At 52.8% G+C, this 12378-nt stretch overlaps 1 protein-coding gene across 1 annotated transcript in view; it reads left to right on the top strand.

Moving 5' to 3' along the window:
- Window positions 1-11918, top strand: part of LOC112221483 (kelch domain-containing protein 8B) — a 184899-nt gene extending 172981 nt beyond the window's left edge. The window contains exon 5 of the mRNA XM_042304160.1: window positions 10216-11918. Within this exon, the coding sequence (XP_042160094.1) occupies window positions 10216-10412 (197 nt within the window). The 3' untranslated portion in view covers window positions 10413-11918. The remainder of the gene's footprint in view (window positions 1-10215) is intronic.
- The last annotated feature ends 460 nt before the right edge of the window (window positions 11919-12378 follow it).

The raw sequence follows: 12378 nt of genomic DNA, 5'->3' as shown, positions 1-12378 counted from the left end.
TAGGTGTAGGAGAGGGAGATGGGTTGTGGGTAGGTAGGTGTAGGAGAGGGAGATGGGTTGTGGGTAGGTAGGTGTAGATGGGCTGTGGTTGTAGGTAGGTGGGGAGATGGGTTGTGGGTAGGTAGATGTAGGAGAGGTAGATGGGTTGTGGGTAGGTAGGTGTAGGAGAGGGAGATGGGTTGTGGGTAGGTAGGTGTAGGAGAGGGAGATGGGTTGTGGGTAGGTAGGTGTAGGAGAGGGAGATGGGTTGTGGGTAGGTAGGGAGATGGGTTGTGGGTAGGTAGGCAGATGGGTTGTGGGTAGGTAGGTGTAGGAGAGGGAGATGGGTTGTGGGTAGGTGGGGAGATGGGTTGTGGGTAGGTAGGAGATGGGTTGTGGGTAGGTAGGGAGATGGGTTGTGGTAGGTAGGGAGATGGGTTGTGGGTAGGTAGGGAGATGGGTTGTGGGTAGGTAGGGAGATGGGTTGTGGGTAGGTAGGAGATGGGTTGTGGGTAGGTAGGGAGATGGGTTGTGGGTAGGTAGGAGATGGGTTGTGGGTAGGTAGGTAGATGGGTTGTGGGTAGGTAGGTGTAGGAGAGGGAGATGGGTTGTGGGTAGGTAGGGAGATGGGTTGTGGGTAGGTAGGGAGATGGGTTGTGGGTAGGTAGGTGTAGGAGAGGTAGATGGGTTGTGGGTAGGTAGGTGTAGGAGAGGGAGATGGGTTGTGGGTAGGTAGGTGTAGGAGAGGGAGTTGGGTTGTGGGTAGGTAGGTGTAGGAGAGGGAGATGGGTTGTGGGTAGGTAGGTGTAGGAGAGGGAGATGGGTTGTGGGTAGGTGGGGAGATGGGTTGTGGGTAGGTAGGTGTAGGAGAGGAGATGGGTTGTGGGTAGGTAGGTAGGTGTAGGAGAGGAGATGGGTTGTGGGTAGGTAGGGTGGTGTAGGAGAGGGAGATGGGTTGTGGGTAGGTAGGTGTAGGAGAGGGAGATGGGTTGTGGGTAGGTGGGAGAGATGGGTTGTGGGTAGGTAGGTGTAGGAGAGGGAGATGGGTTGTGGGTAGGTAGGTGTAGGAGAGGGAGATGGGTTGTGGGTAGGTAGGAGATGGGTTGTGGGTAGGTAGGTGTAGGAGAGGAGATGGGTTGTGGGTAGGTAGGTGTAGGAGAGGGAGATGGGTTGTGGGTAGGTGGGGAAGGTAGATGGGTTGTGGGTAGGTAGGTGAGAGGGAGGGTCAGGTAGGAGAGGTGGGTTGTGGGTAGGTAGGGAGATGGGTTGTGGGTAGGTAGGAGATGGGTTGTGGGTAGGTGGGGAGATGGGTTGTGGGTAGGTAGGTGTAGGAGAGGGAGATGGGTTGTGGGTAGGTAGGGAGATGGGTTGTGGGTAGGTAGGGAGATGGGTTGTGGGTAGGTAGGGAGATGGGTTGTGGTAGGTGGGGAGAGGGAGATGGGTAGGGTAGGTAGGGAGATGGGTTGTGGGTAGGTAGGGAGATGGGTTGTGGTAGGTAGGGAGATGGGTTGTGGGTAGGTAGGGAGATGGGTTGTGGGTAGGTAGGGAGATGGGTTGTGGGTAGGAAGGAGATGGGTTGTGGGTAGGTAGGGATATGGGTTGTGGGTAGGTAGGGAGATGGGTTGTGGGTAGGTAGGTAGATGGGTTGTGGGTAGGTAGGTGTAGGAGAGGGAGATGGGTTGTGGGTAGATAGGTGTAGGAGAGGAGATGGGTTGTGGGTAGGTAGGTGTAGGAGAGGAGATGGGTTGTGGGTAGGTAGGGAGATGGGTTGTGGGTAGGTAGGTGTAGGAGAGGGAGACGGGTTGTGGGTAGGTAGGTACATGGGTTGTGGGTAGTTAGGTGTAGGATAGGGAGATGGGTTGTGGGTAGGTAGGTAGATGGGTTGTGGGTAGGTAGGTGTAGGAGAGGAGATGGGTTGTGGGTAGGTAGGTAGATGGGTTGTGGGTAGGTAGGTGTAGGAGGGGAGATGGGTTGTGGGTAGGTAGGTGTAGGAGAGGGAGATGGGTTGTAGGTAGGTAGGTAGATGGGTTGTGGGTAGGTAGGTAGATGGGTTGTGGGTAGGTAGATGTAGGAGAGGTAGATGGGTTGTGGGTAGGTAGGTGTAGGAGAGGGAGATGGGTTGTGGGTAGGTAGGTGTAGGAGAGGGAGTTGGGTTGTGGGTAGGTAGGTGTAGGAGAGGGAGATGGGTTGTGGGCAGATGGGTTGTGGTAGGTAGGTAGATGGGTTGTGGGTAGGTAGGTGTAGGAGAGGAGATGGGTTGTGGGTAGGTGGGGAGATGGGTTGTGGGTAGGTAGGTGTAGGAGGGTAGGGAGATGGGTTGTGGGTAGGTAGGTGGGTAGGAGAGGGAGATGGGTTGTGGGTAGGTAGGGAGATGGGTTGTGGTAGGTAGGAGATGGGTTGTCAGGTAGGAGGGTTGTGGTGTAGGAGAGGGGTAGGTAGGAGATGGGTTGTGGGTAGGTAGGGAGATGGGTTGTGTGTAGGTGGGGGGTTGGGGGTTGTGGGTGGGTAGGTAGGTGTAGGAGAGGGAGATGGGTTGTGGGTAGGTAGGGGAGATGGGTTGTGGGTAGGTAGGGAGAGATGGGTTGTGGGTAGGGAGGGGAGATGGGTTGTGGGTAGGTGGGGAGATGGGGAGGGTAGGTAGGGAGGTGGGAGTTGTGGGTAGGTAGGAGGGAGACGGGTTGGGTAGGCAGGTGTAGGAGAGGGAGATGGGTTGTGGGTAGGTAGGGAGATGGGTTGTGGGTAGGTAGGAGATGGGTTGTGGGTAGGTAGGTAGATGGGTTGTGGGTAGGTAGGGAGATGGGTTGTGGGTAGGTAGGGAGATGGGTTGTGGGTAGGTAGGAGATGGGTTGTGGGTAGGTAGGGAGATGGGTTGTGGGTAGGTAGGTAGATGGGTTGTGGGTAGGTAGGTGGGAGGGGAGATGGGTTGTGGGTAGGTAGGTGTAGGAGAGGGAGATGGGTTGGGTGGGTAGGTAGGTGTAGGAGAGGACGGGTGGGTAGGCAGATGGGTTGTGGGTAGGTAGGTAGATGGGTTGTGTGTAGGTAGGTGTAGGAGGTAGGGAGATGGGTTGTGGGTAGGTAGGTAGATGGGTTGTGGGTAGGTAGGTGTAGGAGAGGGAGATGGGTTGTGGGTAGGTGGGGCAGAGATGGGTTGTGGGTAGGTAGGAGTGGGGAGAGGGAGATGGGTTTTGGGTAGGTAGGTGTAGGAGGGAGATGGGTTGTGGGTAGGTAGGGAGATGGGTTGTGGCTAGGTAGGTGTAGGAGAGGGAGATGGGTTGTGGGTAGGTAGGGAGATGGGTTGTGGGTAGGTAGGTGTAGGAGAGGAGATGGGTTGTGGGTAGGTAGGGAGATGGGTTGGGGTAGGTAGGTAGATGGGTTGTGGGTAGGTAGATGTAGGAGAGGTAGATGGGTTGTGGGTAGGTAGGTGTAGGAGGGAGATGGGTTGTGGGTAGGTAGGTGTAGGAGAGGGAGTTGGGTTGTGGGTAGGTAGGTGTAGGAGAGGGAGATGGGTTGTGGGTAGGTAGGTGTAGGAGGGGAGATGGGTTGTGGGTAGGTGGGGAGATGGGTTGTGGGTAGGTAGGTGTAGGAGAGGGAGATGGGTTGTGGGTAGGTAGGTGTAGGAGAGGGAGATGGGTTGTGGGTAGGTAGGTAGATGGGTTGTGGGTAGGTAGGTGTAGGAGAGGAGGTGGGTTGTGGGTAGGTAGGTAGATGGGTTGTGGGTAGGTAGGTGTAGGAGAGGGAGATGGGTTGTGGGTAGGTAGGGAGATGGGTTGTGGGTAGGTAGGGAGATTGTGTTGTGGGTAGGTAGGTAGGTGTAGGAGGAGGGAGATGGGTTGTGGGTAGGTAGGGAGATGGGTTGTGGGTAGGAGGAGATGGGTTGTGGGTAGGTAGGGGAGATGGGTTGTGGGTAGGTAGGAGATGGGTTGTGGGTAGGTAGGGAGATGGGTTGTGGGTAGGTAGGTAGAGATGGGTTGTGGGTAGGTAGGAGGATGGGTTGTGGGTAGGTAGGGAGATGGGTTGTGGGTAGGTAGGGAGATGGGTTGTGGGTAGGTAGGTAGATGGGTTGTGGGTAGGTAGGAAGATGATGGTTGTGGGTAGGTAGGGAGATGGGTTGTGGGTAGGTAGGGAGGGTTGGGTGGGTAGGTAGGTGTAGGAGAGGAGATGGGTTGTGGGTAGGTAGGGAGATGGGTTGTGGGTAGGTAGGTGTAGGAGAGGGAGATGGGTTGTGGGTAGGTAGGTGTAGGAGAGGGAGGTTGTGGGTAGGTAGGTGTAGGAGAGGGAGATGGGTTGTGGGTAGGTAGGTAGGAGGGGTTGTGGGTGGTAGGAGGTAGGGAGATGGGTTGTGGGTAGGTAGGGAGGTGGGTAGGAGGAGGGAGATGGGTTGTGGGTAGGTAGGTAGGGGTGTAGGAGAGGGAGATGGGTTGTGGGTAGGTAGGTAGGTAGGTAGGTAGGTAGGTGTAGGGAGGGAGATGGGTTGTGGGTAGGTAGGTGGAGGAGAGGGAGATGGGTTAGGTAGGTAGGTGTAGGAGAGGGAGATGGGTTGTGGGTAGGTAGGTAGATGTGTAGGAGGTGGGGAGATGGGTTGTGGGTAGGTAGGTGTAGGAGAGGGAGATGGGTTGGGTAGGTAGGTAGGTGTAGGAGAGGGAGATGGGTTGTGGGTAGGTAGGTGTAGGAGTTGGGAGCTGGGTGTAGGTAGGTAGGTGTGGGTAGGGGAGATGGGTTGTGGGTAGGTAGGTGTGGGAGGCAGGGAGATGGGTTGTGGGTAGGTGGGTGTGGGTAGGCAGGGTTGGGTGGGTAGGTAGGTGTAGGTGAGGTAGGAGATGGGTTGTGGGTAGGTAGGTGGGTAGGAGAGGTAGGAGATGGGTTGGGGGCAGGTAGGTAGATGGGTTGTGGGTAGGTAGGTGTAGGATAGGGAGAGACGGGGTTGTGGGTAGGTAGGTAGATGGGTTGTGGGTAGGTAGGTGTAGGTTGGAGGGGAGATGGGTGTGGGTAGGTAGGTAGATGGGTTGTGGTGGTAGGTGTAGGAGAGGGAGGGTTGTGGGTAGGTGGTGGAGGGGAGATGGGTTGTGGGTAGGTAGGTAGGTGGGTTGATGGGTTGGTAGGCAGGTAGGAGGGTGGGTGTGGGTAGGTAGGTGCAGGAGGGAGATGGGCTGTGGCAGATGGGTTGGGGCAGGTAGGTGGTAGGAGGGGAGATGGGTTGTGGGTAGGTAGGTGTAGGAGGGAGATGGGTTGTGGGTAGGTGGGTGTAGGAGAGGGAGAGGGTTGTGGGTAGGTAGGTGTAGGGAGGGGAGATGGGTTGTGGGTAGGTAGGTGTAGGAGAGGGAGACGGGTTGTGGGTAGGTAGGTAGATGGGTTGTGGGTAGGTAGGTGTAGGATAGGGAGATGGGTTGTGGGTAGGTAGGTAGATGGGTTGTGGGTAGGTAGGTGTAGGAGAGGGAGATGGGTTGTGGGTAGGTAGGTAGATGGGTTGTGGGTAGGTAGGTGTAGGAGAGGGAGATGGGTTGTGGGTAGGTAGGTGTAGGAGAGGGAGATGGGTTGTAGGTAGGTAGGTAGATGGGTTGTGGGTAGGTAGGTAGATGGGTTGTGGGTAGGTAGATGTAGGAGAGGTAGATGGGTTGTGGGTAGGTAGGTGTAGGAGAGGGAGATGGGTTGTGGGTAGGTTGGTGTAGGAGAGGGAGGTGGGTTGTGGGTAGGTAGGTGTAGGAGAGGGAGATGGGTTGTGGGTAGGTGGGGAGATGGGTTGTGGGTAGGTAGGTGTAGGAGAGGGAGATGGGTTGTGGGTAGGTAGGTGTAGGAGAGGGAGATGGGTTGTGGGTAGGTAAGGAGATGGGTTGTGGTTAGGTAGGTAGATGGGTTGTGGGTAGGTAGGTGTAGGAGAGGGAGATGGGTTGTGGGTAGGTAGGGAGATGGGTTGTGGGTAGGTAGGGAGATGGGTTGTGGGTAGGTAGGGAGATGGGTTGTGGGTAGGTAGGTAGATGGGTTGTGGGTAGGTAGGGAAATGGGTTGTGGGTAGGTAGGTGGGAGGAGAGGGAGATGGGTTGGGGTAGGTAGGTGTAGGAGAGGAGAGATTTGTTGTGGGTAGGTAGGTGTAGGAGAGGGAGATGGGTTGTGTAGGTAGGTAGGTAGGTAGGTAGGTGTAGGAGAGGGAGATGGGTTGTGGGTAGGTAGGGAGGTGTAGGAGAGGAGATGGGTTGGGGTAGGTAGGCAGGTGTGGAGGGGAGATGGGTTGTGGGTAGGTAGGTAGGTGTAGGAGGGGAGATGGGTTGTGGGTAGGTAGGTGGAGAGGGAGATGGGAGGGGAGATGGGTTGTGGTAGGTAGGTGATGGAGAGGGAGATGGGTTGTGGGTAGGTAGGGAGATGGGTTGTGGGTAGGTAGGGAGATGGGTTGTGGGTAGGTAGGGAGATGGGTTGTGGGTAGGTAGGGAGATGGGTTGTGGATAGGTAGGAGATGGGTTGGGGTAGGTAGGGAGATGGGTTGTGGGTAGGTAGGGAGATGGGTTGTGGGTAGGTAGGGAGATGGGTTGTGGGTAGGTAGGTAGATGGGTTGTGGGTAGGTAGGTGTAGGAGAGGAGATGGGTTGTGGGTAGGTTGGGGTAGGAGAGGGAGATTGGTTGTGGGTAGGTAGGTGTAGGAGAGGGAGATGGGTTGTGGGGCAGGTAGGGAGAGGTGTAGATGGGTTGGCAGGTAGGTAGGTGGTTGGAGAGGAGATGGGTTGTGGGTAGGTGTAGGTAGATGGGTTGTGTGTAGGTAGGTGTAGGTAGGAGATGGGTTGTGGGTAGGTAGGTGTAGGAGGGAGATGGGTTGTGGGTAGGTAGGTGGGTTGTGGGTAGGTAGGGGAGATGGGTTGTGGGTAGGTAGGAGAGAGATGGGTTGTGGGTAGGTAGGTAGATGGGTTGTGGGTAGGTAGGAAGATGGGTTGTGGGTAGGTAGGGAGATGGGTTGTGGGTAGGTAGGGAGATGGGTTGTGGGGTAGGTAGGGAGATGGGTTGTGGGTAGGTAGGTGAGGAGAGGGTTGTGGGTAGGTAGGTGTAGGAGGGGAGATGGGTTGTGGGTAGGTAGGTGTAGGAGAGGGAGATTTGTTGTGGGTAGGTAGGTGTAGGAGAGGGAGATGGGTTGTGGGTAGGTAGGTAGGTAGGTAGGTGTAGGAGAGGGAGATGGGTTGTGGGTAGGTAGGGAGGTGTAGGAGAGGGAGATGGGTTGTGGGTAGGTAGGTAGGTGTAGGAGAGGGAGATGGGTTGTGGGTAGGTAGGTAGGTGTGGAGGGGAGATGGGTTGTGGGTAGGTAGGTGTAGGAGAGGGAGATGGGTTGTAGGTAGGTAGGTGTAGGAGAGGAGATGGGTTGTGGGTAGGTAGGGAGATGGGTTGTGGGTAGGTAGGGAGATGGTGTGTGGGTAGGTAGGGAGATGGGTTGTGGGTAGGTAGGGAGATGGGTTGTGGGTAGGTAGGGAGATGGGTTGTGGGTAGGTAGGGAGATGGGTTGTGGGTAGGTAGGGAGATGGGTTGTGGGTAGGTAGGGAGATGGGTTGTGGGTAGGTAGGTAGATGGGTTGTGGGTAGGTAGGTGTAGGAGAGGGAGATGGGTTGTGGGTAGGTAGGTGTAGGAGAGGGAGATGGGTTGTGGGTAGGTAGGTGTAGGAGAGGGAGATGGGTTGTGGGTAGGTAGGGAGATGGGTTGTGGTAGGTAGGTGTAGGAGGAGGGAGATGGGTTGTGGGTATGTAGGTAGATGGGTTGTGTGTAGGTAGGTGTAGGTAGGTAGATGGGTTGTGGGTAGGTAGGTAGGTGTAGGAGAGGGAGATGGGTTGTGGGTAGGTAGGGATATGGGTTGTGGGTAGGTAGGGAGATGGGTTGTGGGTATGTAGGGAGATGGGTTGTGGGTAGGTAGGGAGATGGGTTGTGGGTAGGTAGGGGCAGATGGGTTGTGGGTAGGTAGGGAGATGGGTTGTGGGTAGGTAGGGAGATGGGTTGTGGGTAGGTAGGGAGATGGGTTGTGGGTAGGTAGGGATATGGGTTGTGGGTAGGTAGGGAGATGGGTTGTGGGTATGTAGGGAGATGGGTTGTGGGTAGGTAGGGAGTTGGGTTGTGGGTAGGTAGGGAGATGGGTTGTGGGTAGGTAGGGAGATGTGTTGTGGGTAGGTAGGTGACTAAGTATTGTTTAGCTGGGCTAGAAAACAAAGGCCCGACGGGAAGCTTTGCAGACCAAAGCGAAGGAGTGTTTTTCTGGTGTACGGCGCCACGCTGGAGCATGTTCCTGTGAACATTAAAAAGGAGCGGGTCTGAGCAGCGCCCTGATTGCCGTGAAAAGAGGACTCAGATCCTCCACTTTCTTCTCTCCAGAAATTATGAGAACAATAGCAACCCCCTGTACATATCATCTGCAGCTCAGTGAGGGTCTCCATGGAAACCAGAACAACTTAGCAGCGGCTGGTAATGTCTAATGACAGGGATCCTGAGGCTGAAGGAGAGAAAACTGACTTTGACTGACCCTCTGAAAGATATGAAGAGGGGCGGACTGGGACCAGATATCGGCCCTGGTATTTCTAACACACCGGACCATTTTTTTTTCTTGAGGCCCCCATTATTATCCAGATAATGATACGTTTTGCGCAAGAATCCCAAGTTAGTCAGACTTACTGCGCTAAAAATGGACCAGACCATCTGGCATTTGCCTGAAATGCCAGATGGCTAGTCCGCCCTTGGATTTGAGATAAATCAATGTGTGTGGTAGAGGGGGAGTACAGAATGTGTGATTTTTAGAGCTTTCTTTTTTAGTTAAGTTCAAGTTTAAATTATATTTTACCCAGTAGATTTCTAGGTGTTTCTTACTGAGTACAGTGAACAGTACTCCCCCAGCCATCTGGTTGGATGCAACATACTGCATTATTCCACCTGTTGCTCTGCGACTGACAGGTAGATCACATGACTACCCCAGACAGACAGACAGACTGACAGCTCCCCTGCTTAAGACAGCTTTCCCCTGGATCCCTAGTCTTAGACAAATGCCTGTCTTATCATTGAGTATATAACCTAACCTTTGTTTACAATACCACTTACATACCTATCGTTACAGTATATGTTTTCAGTTTTAGTCTGTAATTCTGGAAGTGTTTTTGTGTGTGTGTGTGTGCTCATGTGTGACAGACTGAAAGTGATTGACTGTGTTTCCACATTGCCAAAGGTAGTGTAATTGTGTTAGTTTAATCATGTGTGACTGACCAACAGACCAGTCAGAGTGATGGAGAAGCTGTGAGACCCAGTCACAGTAATGATGTGGCTGTTAGGGGCTCCCTACACACCTGCCCTTTTCTGCCCCTCTCTCACGCCCGGCTGTGACTAACACACCTGTGTTCTACCCCTCCATCTTCAATGTTAGCTCATCTGTGAAGTCATGTATGTCACATTTTCATTTTAAGGAGAGATTACAGTGCATTTGGGAAACTATTCAGACCTCTTGACTTTTTCCACATTTTGTTACGTTACAGCCTTATTCTAAAATGGATTAAATAAAAAAATGTTCCTCATCAATCTACACATAATACCCCATAATGACAAAGTGAAAACAGAGAAAAGCACAGAGACCCTTGATGAAAACCTGCTCCAGAGCACTTAGGACCTCAGACTGGGGCGAAGTTTCACCTTCCAACAGGACAGGACACCGACCCTAAGCACACAGCCAAGACAACGCAGGAGTGGCTTCGGGACAAGTCTCCTGGGCAGGAGTTGCCCAGCCAGAGCCCGGACTTGAACCCGATCAAACATCTCTGGAGAGGCCTGAAAATAGCTGTGCAGCGACACTCTCCATACAACCTGACAGAGCTTGAGAGGATCTATCAAGAAGAATGGGAAAACTCCCCAAATACAGGTGTGCCAAGCTTGTAGCGTCATATTCAAGAAGACTCGGGGCTGTAATCGCTGCCAAAGTGCTTCAACAAAGTTCTGAGTAAAGGGTCTGAATACTTATGTAAATGTGATATTTCCATGGTATTTGTTTTAATACATTTACAAAAATGTCTATAAACCTGTTTGCTTTGTCATTATGGGGTATTGTGGGTAGATTGAGGAGGAAAAATAAGAATTAAATACATTTTAGAATAAGGCTGTACGTAACAAAATGTGGTAAAAGTCAAGGGGTCTGAATACTTTCCGAATGCACTGTAGATCTTTTTTTTCAGGGAAAAATTGTTGTGTCCTAACCTTACGGGGGAAACAATGTATTAAATTGTGTGCGTATGTGTGTGTCCAGGAAACCAGCCGTCACCCCTGTCGTCAGTGGAGAGCTACAACCTTGTGAAGCGACGTTGGGAGTATGCTGCCCCGATGCCCAGCCCCCGCTGCTGCTGTGCCCCACTGCAGACCCCCAACATGCTATTCCTCATCGGGGGTGTGGCCCAGGGGCCCAGCAACGCCGTGGAGGCCCTCTGTCTCAGAGAGACTGTGTGACACACACACAGGCACAGAGACACACACTAACACGGCTACTACACACACTCACAAAAAAATACACAGGAAATGACTGTGGCGCTATTTGTGCATACACCAGTACAAACACATTATTTGTGCCCAGGTGAGGGACACACACACTCATACAGACTCGTATTTGACCTGGACACCTGTCACAAAGGAGTTGTTGAACAAATAACAACCAAAAAAGCACCACACACAATACTAATTTGAACATGACAGCATTTTCAGGATAAAAGCAGGGTACTTTTCTGGAAATTAAAGGAATTTAGGGCCATATCTATTTCACCACAGCATATCTGTTTCACCACAGCATATCTATTTCATCACAGCATATCTGTTTCACCACAGCATATCTGTTTCACCACAGCATATCTGTTTCACCACAGCATATCTGTTTCACCACAGCATATCTGTTTCACCACAGCATGTCTGTTTCACCACAGCAGTGTCCGGTTGCCGTGGCTTGTTTACACAATTTCATTTAATCACCTTAAAAAAGTTGAGAGTTTAGGGATACAACTTTGGAGTATGTGAGTGTGTGTGTTTTGGTCCCTGTTGTTAACGTTAATGTTATTAAAATCCCAGACTCCTGAATACCACCTCTAGAATTTGCCGGCCAATACCTGCACTGTGGCACCAAAGACGCAGAGTAGAGCTCTTTGACACAAAGCCACATTTCCCTGAATCTTAAAGACATGTTTTTGGAGAGAGAAAAATATACATCATATTTTTTACATCAGAGTTTAGCAATGAAACTTCAGAGAATGAAACCATGTAAGAGTTGTTTTTAATGGGGAAAAGCAATAGCTCTTAACAGGAAGTCCTCCTGTACCATATACCATGCTTATTCAACCTTTGACCTTTCAAGGAACTAACAGGAAATAGAGGGAACACCCAGGAGGGCAGTGGGAGGGGTTTTAGAGATAGTATTAGTGGACAGAGGGTGACGGTCACATTAGATTGACCTCATAATACTGTATATTTTTAGTATGTATTTTATGAGGGTTTTCTTTCCTTGCGTCTCCCCTGTTGAACCCCACATTCATTGGATCATGAGCTGGCTTTGACTCTGTCTGATTACAGCATCTCCTGATTCATGACTGATTATCTTTATCAACGTCTCCTGCTGGGTAGCTCTTCCATGTGCTAAATTACAGGTTGGTTAGGAGGGCTGCAGGGGGCTGGTTCGGAGGACTGCAGGAGGCAGGTTAGGAGGGATGCAGAGGGCTGGTTCGGAGGACTGCAGGAGGCAGGTTAGGAGGGATGCAGAGGGCTGGTTCAGAGGACTGCAGGAGGCAGGTTAAGAGGACTGCAGGGGCAGGTTAGGAGGACTGCAGGAGGCCGGTTAGGAGGGATGCAGGGGCAGGTTCGGAGGACTGCAGGAGGCCGGTTAGGAGGGATGCAGGAGGCAGGTTAGGAGGGATGCAGGGGGCAGGTTAAGAGGACTGCAGGAGGCCGGTTAGGAGGGATGCAGGAGGCAGGTTAGGAGGGATGCAGGGGGCAGGTTAGGAGGGATGCAGGGGGCAGGTTAGGAGGGATGCAGGGGGCAGGTTAGGAGGGATGCAGGGGCAGGTTAGGAGGGATGCAGGGGCAGGTTAGGAGGGATGCAGGAGGCAGGTTAGGAGGGATGCAGGGGGCAGGTTAGGAGGGATGCAGGAGGCAGGTTTAGGAGGGATGCAGGGGGCAGGTTAGGAGGGCTGCAGGGGGCAGGTTAGGAGGGATGCAGGGGGCAGGTTAGGAGGGCTGCAGAGGGCTGGTTCGGAGGAATGCAGGAGGCCGGTTCGGAGGACTGCAGGAGGCCGGTTAGGAATACTGGCCCTGCTTAGGAGGACTACAGAGACCGTAATGAAACTCTCAACCATATTCATATTCTAGAGACTATTAAATAGCTTATGGTTTCATTCTAGCACATAGACGCACCCCCCCCCCCACACACACTTAC

Source organism: Oncorhynchus tshawytscha, linkage group LG22 (genome assembly GCF_018296145.1).
Source record: "Oncorhynchus tshawytscha isolate Ot180627B linkage group LG22, Otsh_v2.0, whole genome shotgun sequence".
NCBI lineage: Eukaryota > Metazoa > Chordata > Actinopteri > Salmoniformes > Salmonidae > Oncorhynchus > Oncorhynchus tshawytscha.
Note: the sequence above shows the minus strand (reverse complement) of the source record. Positions and strands in the feature narration are given on the sequence as shown.